This window comes from Perca fluviatilis, chromosome 7 (genome assembly GCF_010015445.1).
Source record: "Perca fluviatilis chromosome 7, GENO_Pfluv_1.0, whole genome shotgun sequence".
Classification (NCBI taxonomy): Eukaryota; Metazoa; Chordata; class Actinopteri; order Perciformes; family Percidae; genus Perca; species Perca fluviatilis.
Genome location: NC_053118.1, coordinates 23,267,990 through 23,287,804, shown reverse-complemented (window position 1 = coordinate 23,287,804; position 19,815 = coordinate 23,267,990). Strand labels below are relative to the sequence as shown.

Genomic DNA, 19,815 nt, shown 5'->3' with positions numbered 1-19,815 from the left:
AAGAATCAATAGGAAACCCATTAAATCCTTTTATCTTTAAATTGGGATCTAATGTTTTGAAAATCATACAATTAAAATGTGAGAAAACTCTCACTTTCACTGCCTGAACACCTTTATCAGTGAACATATACGTGTAAACAGATAATATTATTGATGCAGAGGCTAGGACAAGATAAGACACGATACTCGCATCAAAAGACAACAGTGGGTGGTATATCAAAGAGATGACACCAACAATAATAGATTTGACAAGTAATCCACAGAGAATGACATAAAATAATACATTAAAGCATTTACGGTGCAGCACTGACAGAAAAGACAAACAGATAAGAAAAGAGATGAAGGCCAGATAGAGAGGAAGAGAGGGAGGTAGAGAGGGAAATGGGAAGTTGATGAGATTTTAATGTGAAGGTCAACTTGTTATAACTCAGATCTCTATGGGGATATTAGTCCCATCATGATGCTGGAGGGGTTGGAGGGGGAGGAAGGAGGGAGGGAGGGGAGGAGGTGGGCAGGGCAGAAGGTTGGAGGAGGTGGGAGTGTGAGGCTGCTTCAGAAGAGGAGGAGGAAGTGAAAGTGAGATGCCTGAGAGGTGGTTTTGCTGGTTCGACAACTACAGTATCACAGTAAATAGAGGGGTCAGCATCTTCTGAGTGTGTGTGTTTGTGTGTGTGCGTGCACATGCTTGAGATTGCACTTTTGAGTGCAAGTATGTGTGAAAGTGAGGGAGAGGGAGTGAGCGTGACAGAGAGGCGTGAGAAGGAGACAAAGCGAGAGGCTCTTCTGCATGTTTGTTTCTCAGCAGCTTCGCACAAAATCACATAATGAAACACTTCACTTGTTCTCGTTTCATGATTTTTTTCAGTAAGTTTATTTCAACATTCTTTTTCCAGCAGATAAAAACAGAAGTTAACTAACAGATACATAAATGCATACATTATCTATTGTATTATATATTATTGTGTTGCCTATCGTTATTGTGTGTTGTCACATTTGACCTCAAGTCAAACTGAGCTAAGGCGATCAGATGAAATGCCCTTTTACAGTTGGCCACTATTAAAGGGACACACACATGCGCACTTAAAGCAAATGCTCCTCAGAATGATGGTGTGAAATAACCAGCTGGTTTCTGAGATAAGACCACTGAAATGGGATTATTAAACTGTATATTTGCAGGCACTTGCCCTGCTCAGATAGTGTTTAATGACAGTGCTGCTATTATTTTTCCATGTATTGAACAGTCCCATTGAGCCTCACTTTTAATTACGCCTAATCAATGCTGGGAGTACGTCATTATACAGCAAAAAGCTTCATGGTATACACCACGAAAATAATCCTTGTATCTGTACAAGCTTCTTGAAAACATTATTAAGAGGCATATTTTCTAAGATTGCAAATACATATTTTAGTGTTGTATGATGTCATTAAGGAGCACAGATACTGTATATTGCAATGCGGATAGGCCCGCAGCTTGCTCAAGAATATTAGAGAAAACAAAAACCTGTGAATAAAAAATAATGCAGCCCAAACTGTGGCAGTGATGTAAGGACTTCCTCCCAGTGACAATAGAGCCAGGCAGAGTGGGCATGAGCTGGGGGGAGGCAGCACTGCAGCCTACATTAACTGTCACATCGTGCCTGGTCCGTTGTTTCAGCATCACTGTGGTTGATCTGAGGTCACCGGTGTGACGTTAAACTGAGAGTTCAGGCCAGGCCAGAGGAACCTGACTGAGCTCTTCCACAGGATGCCAGTCTAATAAATAAAAAAGGCTACTCGCTCAGTTTGCATCATCAAAGTGTCAACTCTCTCTCTCTCTCTCTCTCTCTCTCTCTCACACACACACATACACAGAGTGAGATAGATATTTAGAAAGACACAATATAATGATTCTGATGCTGAATTCCTGTACTGTGTATGAATGTATTTGACCTGCTAAGAAACATTTTTGTATTTGTGTGTATGAACTGTAAAATGATTAAAAAGTGACTTGTTTTGCCTGCTATCTGGCCTGTATGAGAAAAACCTGACTAGTAATTGTTTTGTAAAATACAGCTTCTCAATATACAAGATGATTCTAATCAGAGTAACAAAATCTTTTTTAAATAAATTGGTTGTAAAGTTACACTGGTATATTTCCTTGGATAATCTACAACGCTGGAAAATTAGTGAGTCAAAGCAAATCATTCTAAAACACTGCATGCAAAAGAGATTTATTTCTCAAGTTCATACTACAGTACTCTTATATCAAATTAAGGGATGTCTTCCAAAAAAACTCTAAGATGGAAACCTAAAGCATAATACTGGCTTTGTTTGCATTGCTGCAACATATTCCGTGACTATCAATCGATATAATACATGCATCAAAGAGAGTGCATGAATATAAAGGTGCCTTGGCATTTTCATGTAAACGTCAGAATTTGGTTATGAGAGGTGTCTTTAATACTTGCTGCTAGCTCTCATGTTCAAATTCTTTGTTATAAAACTACTATTAGGGGGATTACCAGGGTATTTTGGGTACCCTCAGAGGAAATGTTTGCAAGTGTGGGAGCCGTTTTTAAACAGCGGTGAGAGGCGAGGGGGCAAAGTCTGGGTTTTGGAAGGTGAAGCCCTGGAAGTCTTCCAGGTTGATGGCTGCTAGTATATCCGGGTCAGAGGGAGTGAGAGCTGGTGGAGCTGCTGTGAAGAACTTGTCGAAGTTTTCACCTTTTCTCCCACCCTGATGAAGAAAAAGAGAAGATTAGCATGCACATCCACACATTTGTGATTATTACTGATTGCATAGACACCCTCATCCTCCTCCTGAAAAAAAGACATAAGAGAAGCCAAATTATAAAAAGACTCCACCTACGTATCTCTTTTTCTCACCCACACCCTCGTTTTCTCTTGAAAGAGCTCTCTACCACACCTACTGCAGGAAGGAAGCTGCTTACGTCTCCTTTCCTGCTCCTTGACAGCCATTGTGCTGGATGACATGAATCTCATTTGGCTAATGGGCCTGGCCTCTAACCCCTGAGCATACTCAGCTCACTCAAGGCACACCTCACCATTGGCCAGCGGGCTGCAAAGTGGCGTGTGGCAGGCTAATGATGACATATATTTGCATATGGGAGGAGTAGGCAGGACCCCAGGGTCAGGGGGTTCTGTATGTTATAACTGGACTGTCTGATCCTCAAAGCCCATCTCTAGAAACCAGTAGAGGTGTTGAAAGAGAGAAACGAGAGGGGAATAGGGGAGAGGGAGGGAGGGAGGGAGGGACAAGGCCATTTGAACAGAGAGAAGAAGAGGGGAGGAAATGGCAAACACAATGAGGATGGCAGAGAGAGGAAGGATGCAGAGAAATGAGGGAAAGCGTGGGAGTTTGAGAGAGAGGAGACAGATGGAAGAAAGTGACAGCTTCAATATCCTAAAAGTGTCTTCGGAGAGACAGAGACAAAGAAAAAAGAGGAATGAAGAGAGGAAAGAAAGAAGAAAGAAAGAAAGAAAGAAAGAAAGAAAGAAAGAAAGAAAGAAAGAAGAGTCTGTAGTCCATCTGTTCAACTGACAGTTCTGGGTTTGAAGGGCGCTGGGATCTCCAGTCTCTCCAGACGGTCCCAGTCAATCCAGCAGAAGAACGGATGCTCCCTGATTTCTCTCTCTCCATCCTGTCCTCCACCCAGACGCTTGGCCGGGTGCTTCGTCAGGAGCTTGGGAAAGAGTGAAGAAAAAGGAGGGAAACATTGGAAAAAGAAAAGAAAAATATTGTGGTAATCATGGGATACAGGTGAATTATACCCGCTCTGCTTTTCTTACTCAACAATGTGCATGCAGCCAGCAGCTAAGCTTAGCATAAAGACTGGAAACAGGGGGAAACAGCTAGCTTGGCTCTGTCCACAGGTTACAAAATTTTTCTATTAGCATTTCTAAAGCTCACTATTTAAAATATTGTATCAGGTTCAGGAGTTCAGGTGCAGGAGTATTTCATGGTAACAAAATTTCAGGAAATCACTGCGCCCGGCCAAGAAGAAGTCAGGCAAAAAAAAAAAACTGTAAAACCATTTGTATGTACTGTACTATTGTCTGTATATTAAACAAACAAGATACAATGTGTTAATTACTGAGCTCTAGAGATGCTGAAAGGAGGATTAATTTTTACCTTCAGACAGAGCCAGACTAGCTGTTTCCCCCTGTTCAAAGTCTTTACGCTAAGCTAAGCTAATGGCTGCTGGCTGCTAGCTTCATTTTCAACAAACAGTTATCAATCTCCGTCGAGCTGGGAGGAGGCCTCGGGAAGACCCAGGACTACTGTAGGTGGAGAGATTATATCTCCACCCTGGCCTGGGAATGCCTTGGTAATGCCCAGTCAGAGCTATAAGCAGATGACGATGGGTGGATGGATCAATCTTCTCATCTAACTCGACAACACAGCAAATAAACGTATTTCCTAACATATTGAACAATTCCTTTGAGTAGTCAATAATGGTTAAGCTTTGGTGTATTTATTTAAATATATTTTAGAAAGTAATTGAATTAAATTTTTCTGATTTACATGTTCATTGATCTTAATTGTCTGTGTGCAAACAGTTATATGAGTGAGAAGAATGGCATCTTACTCCCTTGCAGATAGCGACAGCTTCACGAGAGAGATTTTTCGGGTATACCACACTCTGTTCCATGATGGACTGAAACAGCTCATCCTCGTCAATACCATCAAATGGTGGCTGGAAGGAAAAGACAGAGAGAGAAGAAGAAAAAAAGAGAGAGTAACCACGAAGACCTGTGAGCAAATATATTGAAATTAAAGTTCTCTTGAAAGTCTTTTGAAGTAATTACAAAGGACAAGCACTGGAGGCTTAAGCGTCTGTGAATAGGGCTCTATTGTTAGGATTAAGCTGAGTGTTACCTGTCCTGCCAGCATTTCATACAGCAGTACTCCATAGGACCACCAGTCCACTGCTTTATCATAGGGCTGATATGCCACAATCTGAAAAGGATGGAGAGAACAGGAGAGGAGATAAAAGGGGAAGAATGGCAGTGCAGAGATAAGGAAGTAGACAGAAGACGGGGAGAGTGAGCGAAAGCGCAGCATGCAGCTATCAGAGACAGCCCGAGTGAAAAGCAATGGGAGAGGAAAGTATGGTATTAGAGAGGATAAATGTATGAATGTGCTCAGAAATAATCAACACATGATTTTGGATTTGTGTGTTGCATGGGAACAATTCCCCAGCCCCTGGGGAAATATATTGTATCTCTTCCAAAATGGCAGATGCAGGAGAATCAATGTTTACATAAGAGAGTCGATACCCAGGGGTATAGCAAGGATTACAATATCAAAGACGTATCAAAGACAGTCACATCTTCTCTTTCTCTTTCTACTGGGTCTGTTCACTACAAGGCCATAAACCAGACAGTGGATATCTCCTTCACTCTTTCTCTGAATTGTATTTGTTAATGATTACTTAACACACAAATGCGCGCACACACACACACACACACACACACACACACACACACACACACACACACACACACACACACACACACACACACACATTTCAAACAATTTTTACGGTAAGAATTACACAGCATACAGTTATGATATTTTGCATTTCAAACGGGTGTCAAGCAAAATCCCCTCCACTGTTTTCAGGCTAAAATTTGCATCCTCGTCAATGAAATCCTTTTGAGATGAGTTTTCAGTGGTTTGTGTTACTCTCACGGGAGTTAATCGCCTTAAGTCATCGCAGTAAGAGAAAGTAAAACTGGTAATACAAGGTCTCCGAAGGACAATCGTGACGTTCTCTGAGCACAAGCACACACCACTGCTAATTGAATCATGTGAAGTTAATTATTCAAAAATGCTGACAAGGTCAGAGAGGACGGAGGAGATGAGAGGAGTTGCAGCGAAACAACTTTCCGTCTCGCAGCACTGCAAAACAGGTCAAGCAACTGAATAGGGAAGGACAGGGGTTAAACGAGGGGAAATGAGGGATCTAAGGAGCAAATGAGGGAAATTCAGGAGTTGGAGTCTGGACCACGAAGTGAGAGGCGGGTTTGGTGTACCTCGGGGGCGATGTAGTCAGGAGTGCCGCAGAAAGTGTGCGTGGTGTCGCCCTCTAACATGCCCTCCCTGCACATCCCGAAGTCAGCTATCTTTATGTGGCCCTCGCTGTCAAGCAGCACATTATCCAGCTTCAGATCCCTAAAAAAGGAGGAGACAGATCACACAGGTATGAATCATTTTGATAGATAACATCTTTATAACAGTCATTAGCCACAAAAGACATGATAAATCTGTGTCATGTCTGTGTGCTGCAGTGACAGCGCCAAACCAGGCCATGTTAGATGAGCAGCCCACTTCTCTACCTGTAGATGATGCCTTTGCTGTGAAGGAAGAAGAGGCCGACCGCTATCTCTGCTGCATAAAATCTGCAGGGAGAAAGAAAAAGGGGTGTGTGTGTGTGGGGGGGGGGGGGGGGGTGTCTCTCACTACTGGTTGCTTTATCTTTTGAAAAATTGTTTTAAGCAAGAAAAGATAGAAGGGAGCTCAAGAGGGTGATGAAAGGGAGAGAAAATAGATTAAAGGCAGAAAAATGAAGAAAGAGAGCTGGATATGAGCAACAGGGTGAGAATAAGTTTTAGATGATTGATCAAAGAATATTGATTAGATGAACAGCCAGGGGGAGGGAAAATATAGATGGAAAGATGAGAATGGTGGGAGGAGAAAGTCGAGAGAAAGAGAAGAGGGCTGGTACGTGAGCTGATGACTTTTTATGAGTCACCAGGTATAATGAACAAATCTAAGAGATGAGTGTGTATGTAAAGGAACAGAGGATAAAAGAAAGAAAATGAGAAGCTGTAGATGAGGACTGTAATTAAAGGTGAAAGAAAGGAGCTTTTTGACTACATACGCTGCATGAGGCTCTTTGAACTTGCCGACTATCTGAATGTGAAACATCAGGTCTCCTCCGTTGACGTATTCCATTACATAATACAGACGGTCCTGCAGAAAAAAAACACACACACACACACACACACACACACACACACACACACACACACACACACACACACACACACACACACACACACACACACACACACACCACACACACACACACACACATACACTCTCCATACATAATCACCTCTCTTGTCCAAATTAAAAAGCAATCTGTTAAAACCTCCTTCAGGACCAAGGACCCTTGTTAAAGAAAGCAAACTAATTATTTCATTTATTAATCGAAAATCTCAGGCAGCCTTTGCTGAAACAACTCCTGGGAGGACTGGGCAGCCAACATGTCAGGTAGGTTTATGGACAATTTAATGAAAGTTTATGGGTTCATTTAGGACCCTGTATACTCTTCTACACACACAGACCGACCAACAGTCTATGAGACTGACACACACCTCAGTCTGGAAGGCGCAGTAGAGTGATGTGAGGAAGTGAGGGCGAGAGGAAAGCGCCAGAACCCTCCTCTCCACCAGGGCGCTCTCCATGTCTTCGTCCTGGTAGAGAACGTCTTTCTTCAACACCTTCACGGCGAACAGACGCTCGCTGCCTCGCTCCTCTGCCAGCAGCACCTGCACGAAGACAGCAAGAGAAGAGAACGTTTTTGTAACAACAAAGAACAAGAACAACAAGAATTTGAAAGCAGCAAGTACACGACTTAAACCTTCAGGCCCATAAATAAACACAATGTTTATTTATAGAAAACCCTACACCCACTGTCTGCTAAAATAGCATTTTTTTTATTCCATATTCACTTGTTCCAAACTTTTCATTAAATTAAAGGCCCATAAATAAACACAATGCTTATTTATAGAAAACACTACACCCACTGGCTGCTTAAAGAGCATTTTTAAATTCCAAATTCCATAAACACAGTTAACAGAACAGCACTCTTTGCGTCAAAGTCTTAAATGCATCTCTCACTAAAGCTTCACTTCTAGCTTTAGATAGAATTATGCATATACTGTAATACTGCCAGTACTGAACATTTTTAGGTCATTGTGTTATCAGTGACATAATGCTCTAGTTAGGAGGAAACTAGTTCTGCTGTTTTAATAAAAATTATGTGCTTTTGAGGCAGATTTGGAATATTTTATGCATGAAATCATGTGTCATGCCAAGCCAGGACTTGTTTAAAGTGTCTAGTATTAAAATAATGCATGTACTGGTAAGAACGTTATCACATTATATGAACAGATGCTTAAGCAAGTTCAGCACTGTGCACATTTACCCGACATGGTGAACTAACTGAGGCAATGTTTAATTAAAGCTGCTCTACACCTGAAGATTTCAAGACATATTAATGTCATAATGAAAAAGCAAAGCAGAGTTTTTATCAGACATTAAAAACACATTCAGCAACTATTTCTTCAATCCTGCGAAACTGGCTGCTAGTGGGTTGCTCTGAAAGCTAATGATGCTATAATTTTCTACAATGAGAGCCACATGACCCAGGTTTTACTGTGGTCCGTGGGAAAGATATGGTCAAGAGCACTGGAAAAGTGCTGACAACAACAGTGCTTAAAATTGTAATTGCCACTGGCTAGTGGGGATCTCATTTTACTTTCAAATAGTTGTGAATAGTAGCGAAAATTACATGGTGTCATTTTTCAGAAATCAATGTGACTACACAAAGGTGCTTGTGTAGAAGGCTGTGTGTGTGTGTGTGTGCATTTGTATGTGTGTGTGTGTGTGTATGTGTGCAGTGTCGTTGATAAACTGAGTCACCGAGTGATCTCGTCTCCTGCACTTTCCCGTGGTCTTAAACTAACTTAAACTTAAACTCGCATAAAAAAATGGGACTCATACCTCTTCAGAATATTACAAATCTTACTAACACAATCACATATACTTTTCCCTCTTTTCCGGTTTTGTTATCCCACTTCCTTTTGGTCATCGTGTCACTTTCCGCAGCACAGAAATCTTCTCCTTTTCCTCTCTATCTTAGTTTCACTCTCCCTCACTCGGCAGCCCCGGGGTCTGTGTCTCCTTTTCTTGGGTCGTTTTTTTTTTTCTCACATCTTATGTAAGTCGAGTCTATTTCTCCTGTCCTCTGTAGACTCTCCTCTGACAGTTATGAAACAGCACAGGGGGATTTCAGAGGAGGAAGAAGGACTCAAAACTCCACTCTCTTCATTATGCCTCATCTACTGGGGAATTAAAGAGAAAATGGAGAGCAGAGGCTCCCTTGAAATGAACACCTCCAGGAGGACTGTGTGGCATGTAGGAAGCCAGTCAGCCTGAGCTCACGACTGCTGACAACACAAAAGAAGCTAAGGGTTAAATTAATCATTTGGCAGCAAAGTAGGAGAGACATTGAGCATGTTAGTAAGAAAGGGTTTTTTCTACAAAGAAATTCCACCCAGGAGCTGCTGTATGAAATGCCACTTTAAGGTCAAGTCCATCAATATTATTTAAAGCCAGGAATAATCTTTGCTGTTTTCAGCATGAACAGCCTATTTGATATCACCTACAGCTGTTGGATCAGAGGCACTGATTGTATGTAGAGAAGATGACATTTCATCTCAGCGACTGCTGTGTTTACCTTGCCAAAGCTGCCTTTGCCAAGCACCATGAGGAAGTTGAAGTCAAGGATGCCCACTTTCACTTTGGCAGGGCCTGGGGTGTGGACTGGTGGGCAGGGTGGTACAGGGGTTGGGGACAGGGCTGCAGGGAACGGTTCAGGCAGCGAGGCAGGTAGTGCTTGAGGCAAAGAGGGTGTTGTGCCGTCTGGCTGAGGCTCCTGGAGAATCGTAGTAGGAGAGTTGAGAGATGAATGGGTGGATGCAGTCCAACGTGTGCGCACACGCACACACGCACACACACACACACACACACACACACACACACACACACACACACACACACACACACACACACACACACACACACACACACACACACACACACACACAAAACCTTACCAACAAACCAAACTCCTTCCTACCACTAGTTTCGGATTACAGTCAGGCAGAACAATCCTGCCCCCTGGTGGAGACAGAGTGTATTTAGCGACAACACCAGGCATAAATCTTCTTCTGTGTTTTTTTTCTCAGATAGAATAGGGAGGGACAGTTCAAGATCCTGACCCAGTGTGAGCTGTTGCAGCTGTTGTTTATTTGATCTAGGTAATTATAAGCTGATAAAGGCTGAGGCCTTAGGATAAATGGTCATTAGCATGGAAAAAACATCAAGGGCTGCTCCAGTTACATGTTGCTTTTTGTTTAGTCTGGATCAACAGAAGTACATTTCCAGAATAATTGCCTGCGCTAGATGTCCCTCACCTCCCGCTCTCTGTGTGTTGCCGTTCTCAAACTTCCTTCACTTCAGGAAACAACAACAAACAAGCTAGCAAGCTACACGATGAAAATGGCAAGTTTTGAAGAAAATTTGGATCATGCAACAAGGCAGGCCTGCTTGGTTCTTTTAGGAACAATTGTAAAGATTTACAAAGAATATGTTTATGGCATCTACTCTAACTGGGAAGTTTTGGGACCGATTGGTGAGAATTGCTAGAAATACACACGGCAATACACTGGTAAAAGCAAATTACGTTTATGTATCCAGCTAATTTAAATAGCCCACACTACTGTATTATGTGAGCAGTTAACTTAATTTAATATTGTATGTGGTATTTTCTCTTGCAGGGTGCAAATGTTCCACCAAAACAAAACAAAACAATTTTGCAGAGCCACAGTTGTTGTTGTGATTGGTTCAAAGAAATGAAAACAACCCAGAGCATTTTTTTCTCCTATCCCAGAATGTACAGTATGTGTGGTGTAGCCAAACCTTACTCTGCAGCACTGTGAAGATAAGCCTGGCAATGCGAGACTACTTTTTGTTCAACATGAGGATCAATGGCTTTTTTTCCCATCCGTACTGGAGTAAATTTCCTACCTGCAGATCTGGGTCTGGCACAGGGATGTTATAGTACTCTCCCTCATCTTGGGCGAGGAGTTTGAACCAGCCACTGATAGGACGCCTGAAGATCTCACTCACTCCGAATGACAGCGCTCCCATGAAATCATTCCTGGACGTGCGGTCCCAGTCCCATACCTCCACAGACAGACGCCTGTCCCACTGGTGACCACGCACTGAGCTGGAGAGACAAACACAAAAACTCAAAATCACTGGGGAGAGTAAGCTCACTGTGTAAGCAACACAAACAACGCACAAAGACACAGAAGGTAATGATTGTTTTTCTTATTTTTTCACCTTTGTGACAATTGTTTGATTTATAAGGCATTTTCCAAATATCCTAACTTAAAAATGCAAACATAAAGGATGAAATATTAACACCATTGATGTACAATAAGCTGCATGTACTCAGGGAGCATCATTCTTATTTTCTACCCTCTAATCTTTGTTTTTCAGGGTCCCTTTTTGTGACTCAGTAATTCCAATTTCTGGGACATTTTACTGTAATTAAAGCACATTTTGTCTCAGACCCAAGTACATTTTCCACCTTGGATTAAAGTTCACAAGGACTCACAAGGTGAAACTCTCATTCCAGACGGGATTAAGTGTTGAGCGGATGGTCTTGGTCTTCTGTTTGCTGTGGCTCTTCGGGTCTGGAATCAATTTGAGTTTAACATACGGGTCTGACAGGCCGTTTGGATCCATGGGCATCAGGTTACGAGCCTCCCGCACTGAAGAGAAAGTAGAATAAAAGAAAGCACAGAGAGAAAAATCCTTCATTACCTGTGTAATCCTACTATTTCTTTTAAAACACTTCCCATGATCCAGCTGGTCCCCTCACCAGTGACGTAGACATCCTCCGTCTCTCCTCTGACAGTCAGGTGGATCCTCCCTCTCTTCTCTGTGTGGTCTTGGCCACAGAGACTGGGAACACTGGTCTCACACCGTCGATGGACGTTCATGTCACAACCTTACAGTACAAAGATACACATATGTAGAAAGTATGAACAAAGGCATGCATAGGTGCCAAAAATCGGTAATTAGATAAATAGCAAGTTAAAAATGATCAGATGTTTCCTATAAATAAATGTCTATCACACTGACTGTGAAAAACATGTCTTGTTTTTGTCACTTTAAGCTATTGCATTGACTTATATTTATAACCTCGGAGACTGCCTAACCCCTACCCTGATCCTAACCTTAAAGGAACAGCTTGACATTTTGAGAAATACACTTATTTGCTTTTTTTGTCAATAGTAAGATCAGAAAACTGATACTACTGTCATGTCTTACCTATAATTATAGCTCTACAGCCAGGAGCCTGTTAGCTTAGCTTAGTATAAAGACTGGAAACAGGGGAAAACAGCTAGCCGGCCTCTGTCTGACGGTAACAAACCAGCAACTCTAAAGCTCACTAATTAACAAGCCATATATCATTTGTTTGGTGGGTAAAAAACCTGACCAGTTGTGGTTTTACAGGGATTTATGTTTTAAACTATTTCTTCGCCAGGCACTAGTCACTTCCTGGAGTCTCCGCTGGTTGCCAATCACCTCATCTAATTCTCTGCAAGAAAGTGAATAAGCGTATTTCTCAAAATACCCCAAAACATAAACTTAACAAAGTCAACTCTAACTTAACACTAATTTGGTCAGGACCAGCTTTATTTCCCTAGCTGGAAGGCGAGCCCCCAACAATGTGCCTGTGTTAACTGATTCACGTCTTCACAACACAAAGTACATGCACAGATTTATTACATATTTGTTAGGCTATATGTGGTGAAACTCACTGCCACATTTCATGCCCTGGTGTATGAGGCCGTACAGCAGCGAGCCACAGTGGTCGCAGAAGGTGGGACTGGAGTAAGTGTGGACTTTAAATGTGTGCTGACTCTTCAGGTCCTGAAACACAGCAGAAACAATCTGCATTGAGAACACACACACACACACACACACACACACACACACACACACACACACAGACACAGCGTGACCATGGAAGAAACTGTGAACACACACACATTTACACACAATCATGCATGAGTATGATTAGTGGAGAGCTGTTGAGTGGGGTATTCATGCACAAGCCAATTCGATTTCTCCACTGGGAGAAGACATATAAATGAGAGTGCATCTCGGCAAGGCTGTGTGTGAGTGTATGTAGGAGTGCATGTGTGTGTGTGTGTGTGTGTGTGTGTGTGTGTGTGTACTTTGCAGAGAGAGATGAATCATTTTTTATCTCTCTACAGCTCATCAGACCCCACCACCACTCTCCACACACCACCTTCTCCCAAACTTCTTTCCCTCTGAGCCGCTATTTAAAAACACCGTCACCCTCTTTCTCCTGTGTGTGTTCCTTTCACTCTCTCATCCTTTTTTTCACTCAAACACTCACACACTGTTACACACATGTTCCCCTTGACCTAATTTCTGAGGCAGTTTATTTGGCTGACAGAAGAAGAAAAAAGGTTCAGAAAAAACAAATCTCCCTGAAATCCTCAAAATGCCACAGAGAGGAAGACTGAGTATGTTGCTCTCTCCCCCCTCTAATTCTCCCTCTTATCAGCCCCTCCACCCCTCCACCTGCATCTCCCCCCCACTCTCTATCTTCAACTTGCTGCATCTCTGAGGCCTTGTAAGATGACATCCCATGAGTGCAGACGTCACAGATGCGCGATGCAAAGGATGCACGGATTGACGGATGAGTCATGCACACATGCTCCTGGCACTGAGCGGATGGCTAAATATGATGATGACAGGCTAAATCTCGACTAAAATGAAAAACAAGAAATTGAGAGGAAAAGGAGGAAAACAAAAGTGAAAGTAATGAATACGCTGACACATCTGCTCACTTCTGGTCTGGGGCCCGCCACAGAGCCAGGACAAGTGAAGGTGACAAATTCGTGACATCTTTTGTGGACCACAAAACTGCAAACTAGAAGAAACGCAAGGAAAAATATCCTCAAAAAATGAATCGGTCACACTGAGAAAATCTGAGAAGATAAAACACTGCGGAAAAAGACAATAACAGCGGGTTTATCGTTACCTTGACATTGGAATCCCTGTTTGCCGATGCCCCTAAATGAAAAAGGCACATGGATTAAGACACAAATACAATCATCTACTCCTCTTTAAGGTGAAACATCACACTTCTGAGACTATTTCCCAGCCATGGAAGAATAGATAATGCTGCCAAAACTGAGGTAGTGCTGAGATAGTGTTGCATTCTTCGAACCTGTATTAAGACCAAAACACATGCAGGCACTAGTTGAGAACAAATTCTGTCTCATCAAAAAACAAACACCACTAGCCGTGTTAGAGGCTACCAACGTGATAAACAAAGTCATTATGTGTGAAGTTTGAGTGTCTTTCCTCTCTAAGCCACACTGCTGACCAGGTCAGGTGGTGTCAATCAATGTCACACACACACACACACACACACACACACACACACACACACACACACACACACACACACACACACACACACACACACACACACACACACACACACAGGTAAACACAATTTAATTCAAAAACAGTTTCCAGAACTGCGCTGTTGGCTAGTTTCCAGTGTCTCCTTAGAGCTTTAATTGAATAATTAAAGCCATTGATTGACTAAAGAGTCCACTCAGCGGCTTGCCTGCTCTGAATCAAGTTTTGATTAGAACGGCAGACAAACAAGACACTGCTGAGAGCTACTCCACAATCATACTGGAGAGGCCCAGGGGTTCATAGGAAACTGACCACAATCACTGATCTAAAATCAGTTCACCATCTGGCTGAGTAATAATTAAAGACAGGGTTGCAGAGGGTAATCTGATCCTTGATCAGCATTCAACAGAAGTCTCTGTCTGCAGCAGTCTTTGTGTATGAGGCCCAGTTCTGCTTTTTGACCACCAGAGAGCAGTAGAGAGTCAGGAATGGGTTTGGAGAGATTCAACAGTGTTGCTTGCTGGCCAGATATCACAGGGAATTCACTGCATTTTAAATGTAATGCTTTGAAAACGTATGCAATTAATTAAAATGTTTTTTTATATATATTTAATAATAAAAACATTCGAAAAACTCGATAAAACTTACCAGAATACTCAAAAACATGCTGGACTGTTAAAGCATTAACTAAAAATTATAAATAATATATTAAAGATAAATTACAATTCATTTTAAGAGGTCTTTGAAAAAGGCCTTTTTTACTGATGAAATTTTTTTGACATGTCACAGGACAAAATTAATCATGGCTGAATTCCATTTAGCAGCTTCAGTTTCAGGGTCCTGGTATTGTGCATGTTGGCCCACTGTCATGGCTGAATGGGACACATGCATACAACAGATCCATTGTAAATGATATTAGTAACATCCATGCTTTTCCTACTATGCTAAGTCAAAATGTCTGCTGTGAAAAAGGCCTGTTGAATCTGTCTCTAGATCAGTTTAAAGAATATCATTGTATGGTCCAGTGATTTTATCTTATGACCCTTGAGAACAGCAGGTCACTGACTCCAAACACACATTGAACTGTGACAAAAGTGTCACTTTTTTTTTTCGTCTTTAATTAATCTACCAATCCTCCCCAGGTTGAGAGCTGCTGCTCTGACAGCCTGTGTGAAGGAAAATAGTTTTCACCCTGAACTAAGTGCTGCTACTGCAGCCAAGACAGGAGCCAGTTGGAAAAATGTCCTGAAAGCTACCCAGAGGCTGCTGGCACATGCACCGCCCTGCATCCGACATACACCACCACCATATGTCCACACACACACACACACACACACACACACACACACACACACACACACACACACACACACACACACACACACACACACACACACACACACACACACACAAGCTTCACTGGACAGAAAAAGCTCTCTGCATGGTTGTGTGTATGGACATTTTAACATGAACACCTATATGCCTGCATGTCAGAGGTCATACATTTACTCAAGTACTGAACTTCAGTATGAGGCACTGGCACTTTATTAAACTATTTCTTTTCTTTTCTTTTTGTTTACACTGCCTCCCCAATAGAATATTTTCCCTCTGCATTTAGCTGTAAATACTTAGCAGATTAAGATAAGCGGAAAAATATAATCCTTGTCCTGTGAAAACTGTGTATCTCCAAAATATCAACATTAGCAAAACATCAGCATGAGCAGCTTTGTGACAATGCATTTTTCCAAATTTCTCGTTTTCCATTTTTGGCATTATTTCTCCCATCATTATTAAATGGCTTATATAGCTTAAGAAGTAAAATACTTTTCTAAACTCATAAAAGGAGCACTAAATCCTTCAGTTTATCTATATAAAAAAAAAAGAAAATCAACAAATTTGGAGATGCGTAGTTGACAGTGACAAGTGTAAACTTCAGCAGTTTAAAAGATAGTTACTGTAGATAGCTCTGTAGTCCACTCCACCGATTTTATGTATGATCAGTTTACTCTTTATGAGAAGTCGGCCTGTGAAAACAATTCCATAATGTCTTTTGTGGCTTAGGTGGAGCTTTCCAAAGTCTGAAAAATAACACTAATGGTGGCAGGACCTAATGAAGAATAAAAAGTTAGAATATCTTGTTTTAATCTGTCCTGGGGAGACTTTATGGAAGTGGTGTATTAAAGATCGCCCCATTGCCTACACCGCTGCCTGTGTGTGTTTGTGCATTTTTGCATGTACTGTTACTTTCTGCAAGCATTCATAGTAGAAAAAAAACGATTTCCTAATTAAAATCTTGCTTGTGTGCATGCAGCATGTGTCTGCATTTGTGTGCGTACATGAAGTTCCTAAAGTAACTCCTGTATTGTGTGGGCTGCAGTGTGGAGGTGAGGTTATGTGATCAGATCAGGTCAGTGTGGCTACAGAGTGTGGGCTGTTTCTCCAGCTGGCAGCTGAATCTGGTGAAAGAGAGAAAACGTGCAGAGAAAGTCAGTTTCAGATGGAGTAGTGGGATGCCTGAGAAGGCGGTTTATGACCTGCCGGGTTGGTTTCTCTTTAAAAGTGCAGCTGTGTGTGTGTTTGTGTGCTTCTGTACCAGATAAAGTCGGTGCAGTGGCTGCAGAAGGTGGGCTGTTTGAAGAAGCGGGCAGTGAACTGGTGGTCTTTAACCTCGACAATCCTCTTGTGTTTGAGCGCTCCCTTCCTCTGGAACACAGGCACCCTGGGTGGAGGGGAGAGGGGCGAGGGCAGAGGGGAGGGACCGGGGGAGGTTGCCGATGTAGGGGAGGCCAGTGTCAACGGGGAGAGGGAGGGGGAAGGGGAGATCGGGGTCGACATGATGCCTGGAGGATACTGTAGAAAGAAGAGAGGGGGAGGGAGAGGGGGAATGGATGATGAGTGTCAGTACGGAGGGTATAGAGTTGTACAGGCAAAAAGACCTTGAACATGGGAGATGGAGGAGGGGAGGAGGCAAGAACAGGGAGAGGGAGCGGGAGAAGGAGGGATGAAAAGTGTAATGGGTCATGGTAGCGACAGGAGTTGTATTAATGGCACATGGGATGTAGGGAGCAGTGAAGGAGTGACGTGATCGAGAGAAAGATCGAGAACGGACCGGAAGTGCAGAAGAAGATGGGGGGGAGCACAGGGAAAGCGACAAGAGTGAGAGTGTTAGAAGAAAGAGAGGTGTAATGAGGGAGACAGGGAGGTTAATTCACATACGGAGAAAGAACTCTCCTAAGAGACTCTGAGACGCGGTTGGAGATGCTGAACGATTAGTGCGACTCACTGTTTGTCCCACATACTACCTGTCCATTTTACCTACATCTCCCGCTTGCTGTACCCCTTATATATCCATCCCCCTGGCAGAACGGATAACCCTCCACCCCCTGGTCATCATGTCAACTGTGCCTCCTGTTGCCATGTCAACAACACCCCCACCACCTGCTCCAATATTAGAGCCTGTATCCAATCTCAACTTTCTGCCTGCCCTTATTAGCAATTAGTCCCACTTTAGAAGTAAAGTTTGGACCAGAATATTATGTATATGTCTATAGGGAATGAGATGCTCTGGAAAAAGAGCAAAATGGCAAATTAGCTGAAGAGATTGCGGTGCAAGAGTTGCACACTACTAAATGATATATGAAACACCAACAGGGATTTAATGAATAAATAAATAACCTTGTAGCTAAAAAAAACAAACATGCCAGATAGAAATGTAATGAAATGATGGTGTCTCAGAAAAGAAGCAGAAGTAAATCAAACAAAAAGGTTGAATAAGGAGAATGGTGAAAAAAGGCACAGTGATCAGAAATTAGTAAAAGTAATGACAAGAAGAACTATGTTCTGAAAATGTGGGCAAACCCATTTAGCAAAGACAACAAAAACACAATACCTGAATTTGTGGTGATTTAGAAAGAAAGGCTCGACTAAAGGACAGCTTTCTTCTCTTCCTCTCCCCCTTTCTTTGCCTCGTTTGGCTCACTTCAAAAGAAAGGCTAGGGTGTCACACCTGTAGCCGTTCACCTAAAAAAAAAAGAGCGACCGGAAGAAAAGACCGAGATAAGTAGTGCTGTGGTAATTAGAAAAGAATCAGACAAAATGTAAAAAAGAAAAAAAGAAAAGAAAAACCTATTACAACAAAAAGCAAAAGCGAAAGCAACGAGCGTTTCAGGAGATTCAAGCTTTCTAGGAACCAAAGATAGAAGAGTAAAGTGTTATATATCCGTTAACCCAGAGGCAGGGTGAGGAGGAGGACGAGATAGAGAGGTGGTATTCTCTTTCCAAGATTGATTCTGTTTTTACTAAGAAGAGGATGAGAGATGGAAAGAGAGGAAGAGAGAGAGAGAGAGAGAGAGAGAGAGAGAGAGAGAGAGAGAGAGAGAGAGAGAGAGAGAGAGAGAGAGAGAGAGAGAGAGAGAGAGAGAGAGAGAAGGATTGAGGGGACCAGGCAGCGATTCATTTTGAAATCTGGGTTACTTCTCTCAGGAGAGGGTGAGGGAGGTAGAGGAAGGAGGACGGATGAGACAGAAGCTGCCATTTTGCCACCACCAATACAGTATGGACAGGCAAGCGCCAACTGTATGAATCTCACTTCCTCTTGTGCCAGACGGAGTGAGGAAAGGCGAAGCGAAAGAGTATTCAGTCTGGAAGAAAAGAGCAGAGCGCTTTAGAGGTGGAGAGTGCATGAAATGGCTAGTTAAGTGCAGCTAAAACAGGAAATAAACAGTTATAAGTCATGGAGTTTGCATCCAGATGACTGAAGGATCAACAGGCCTATGAAATAAACAACCCTGTTAATCTTTCTGCAACAGTTAACAGTATGTTCACAGCATCTGAAATTTCTTCTGAGATCAGAGCAAGTGGTGACATGACAACACTGCTACACTGTGCACTGAAACCAGGTCAGCTAAGCCTGATGGGAAGAGTAGTTTCCAAGAAAAGGGTCTGTTTGTCAATTGATTGCCCACACACTGTTGAAGGCATGCACGTGCAAACACACACACACACACACACACACACACACACACACACACACACACACACACACACACACACACACACACACACACACACACACACACATTTTTTGCATTGACTTATATTAATGAATTAAACACATACTAAGCCTTAAAGGAACAGTTCAACATTTTGGGAGGTTTACTTAAAAATGTATACCACATTCAAGTATGTAGCTGGTATGTGTAGCTAGAGACTGAAGCTGGTTATCTTAGCTTAGCATAAAGACTGAAAGGAAATTGAGGAAAACAGCAACCCTTTTCCAAAAATTATTATAATTACAAAAATCAAAGTGTAAAAACAACAGTTTGCTGTTTTTTTGAGGGGGGTTATGTGCCAGACTATTTCTTGGCCAGTAACCAGTTGCCAGGCAACCAGCAAAGACTTGGACTACTATGTGTTAATTTGTGAGTTGCAGGGGTGCCAGTAGGTAAATGTCTTTTTTACCTTTGGACAGAGCCAGG

General features: G+C 42.3%; 1 protein-coding gene across 3 annotated transcripts; it reads right to left on the bottom strand.

The window, feature by feature from the left end:
- Positions 1-852: 852 nt before the first annotated feature.
- Positions 853-18,682, bottom strand: prkcg (protein kinase C, gamma). 3 transcript variants are annotated; one of them, XM_039806978.1, is made up of 18 exons: positions 18,228-18,682; positions 18,014-18,020; positions 16,932-17,188; positions 13,950-13,981; positions 13,756-13,838; positions 12,694-12,805; positions 11,748-11,876; positions 11,481-11,637; positions 10,886-11,087; positions 9,534-9,731; positions 7,387-7,560; positions 6,888-6,979; positions 6,343-6,405; positions 6,040-6,178; positions 4,880-4,960; positions 4,590-4,697; positions 3,543-3,683; positions 853-2,716 (listed from the first exon to the last, which is right to left on the bottom strand). In XM_039806978.1, exons 3-18 carry the CDS (start codon positions 17,171-17,173, stop codon positions 2,555-2,557), a joined length of 2,115 nt encoding a protein of 704 aa, XP_039662912.1. In that variant the 5' UTR covers positions 17,174-17,188; positions 18,014-18,020; positions 18,228-18,682; the 3' UTR covers positions 853-2,554. The 3 variants fall into 3 exon arrangements, with proteins under 3 accessions (XP_039662912.1, XP_039662911.1, XP_039662913.1); XM_039806977.1 differs by lacking the exon at positions 18,014-18,020 and having other exon boundaries at positions 18,228-18,681; XM_039806979.1 differs by lacking the exons at positions 18,014-18,020; positions 18,228-18,682 and adding an exon at positions 16,675-16,794 and having other exon boundaries at positions 16,932-17,014.
- Positions 18,683-19,815: the final 1,133 nt, after the last annotated feature.

Coding starts and splice junctions, on each gene's coding strand:
- prkcg (XM_039806978.1), bottom strand. CDS start 17,173: ATGTCGACCCCGATCTCCCCTTCCCCCTCCCTCTCCCCGTTGACACTG. Junction 13,982..16,931: donor CACTGCACCGACTTTATCTG/GTACAGAAGCAC, acceptor TTTTTCATTTAG/GGGCATCGGCAAACAGGGAT. Junction 12,806..13,755: donor TGGCGGGCCCCAGACCAGAA/GTGAGCAGATGT, acceptor GCTGTGTTTCAG/GACCTGAAGAGTCAGCACAC.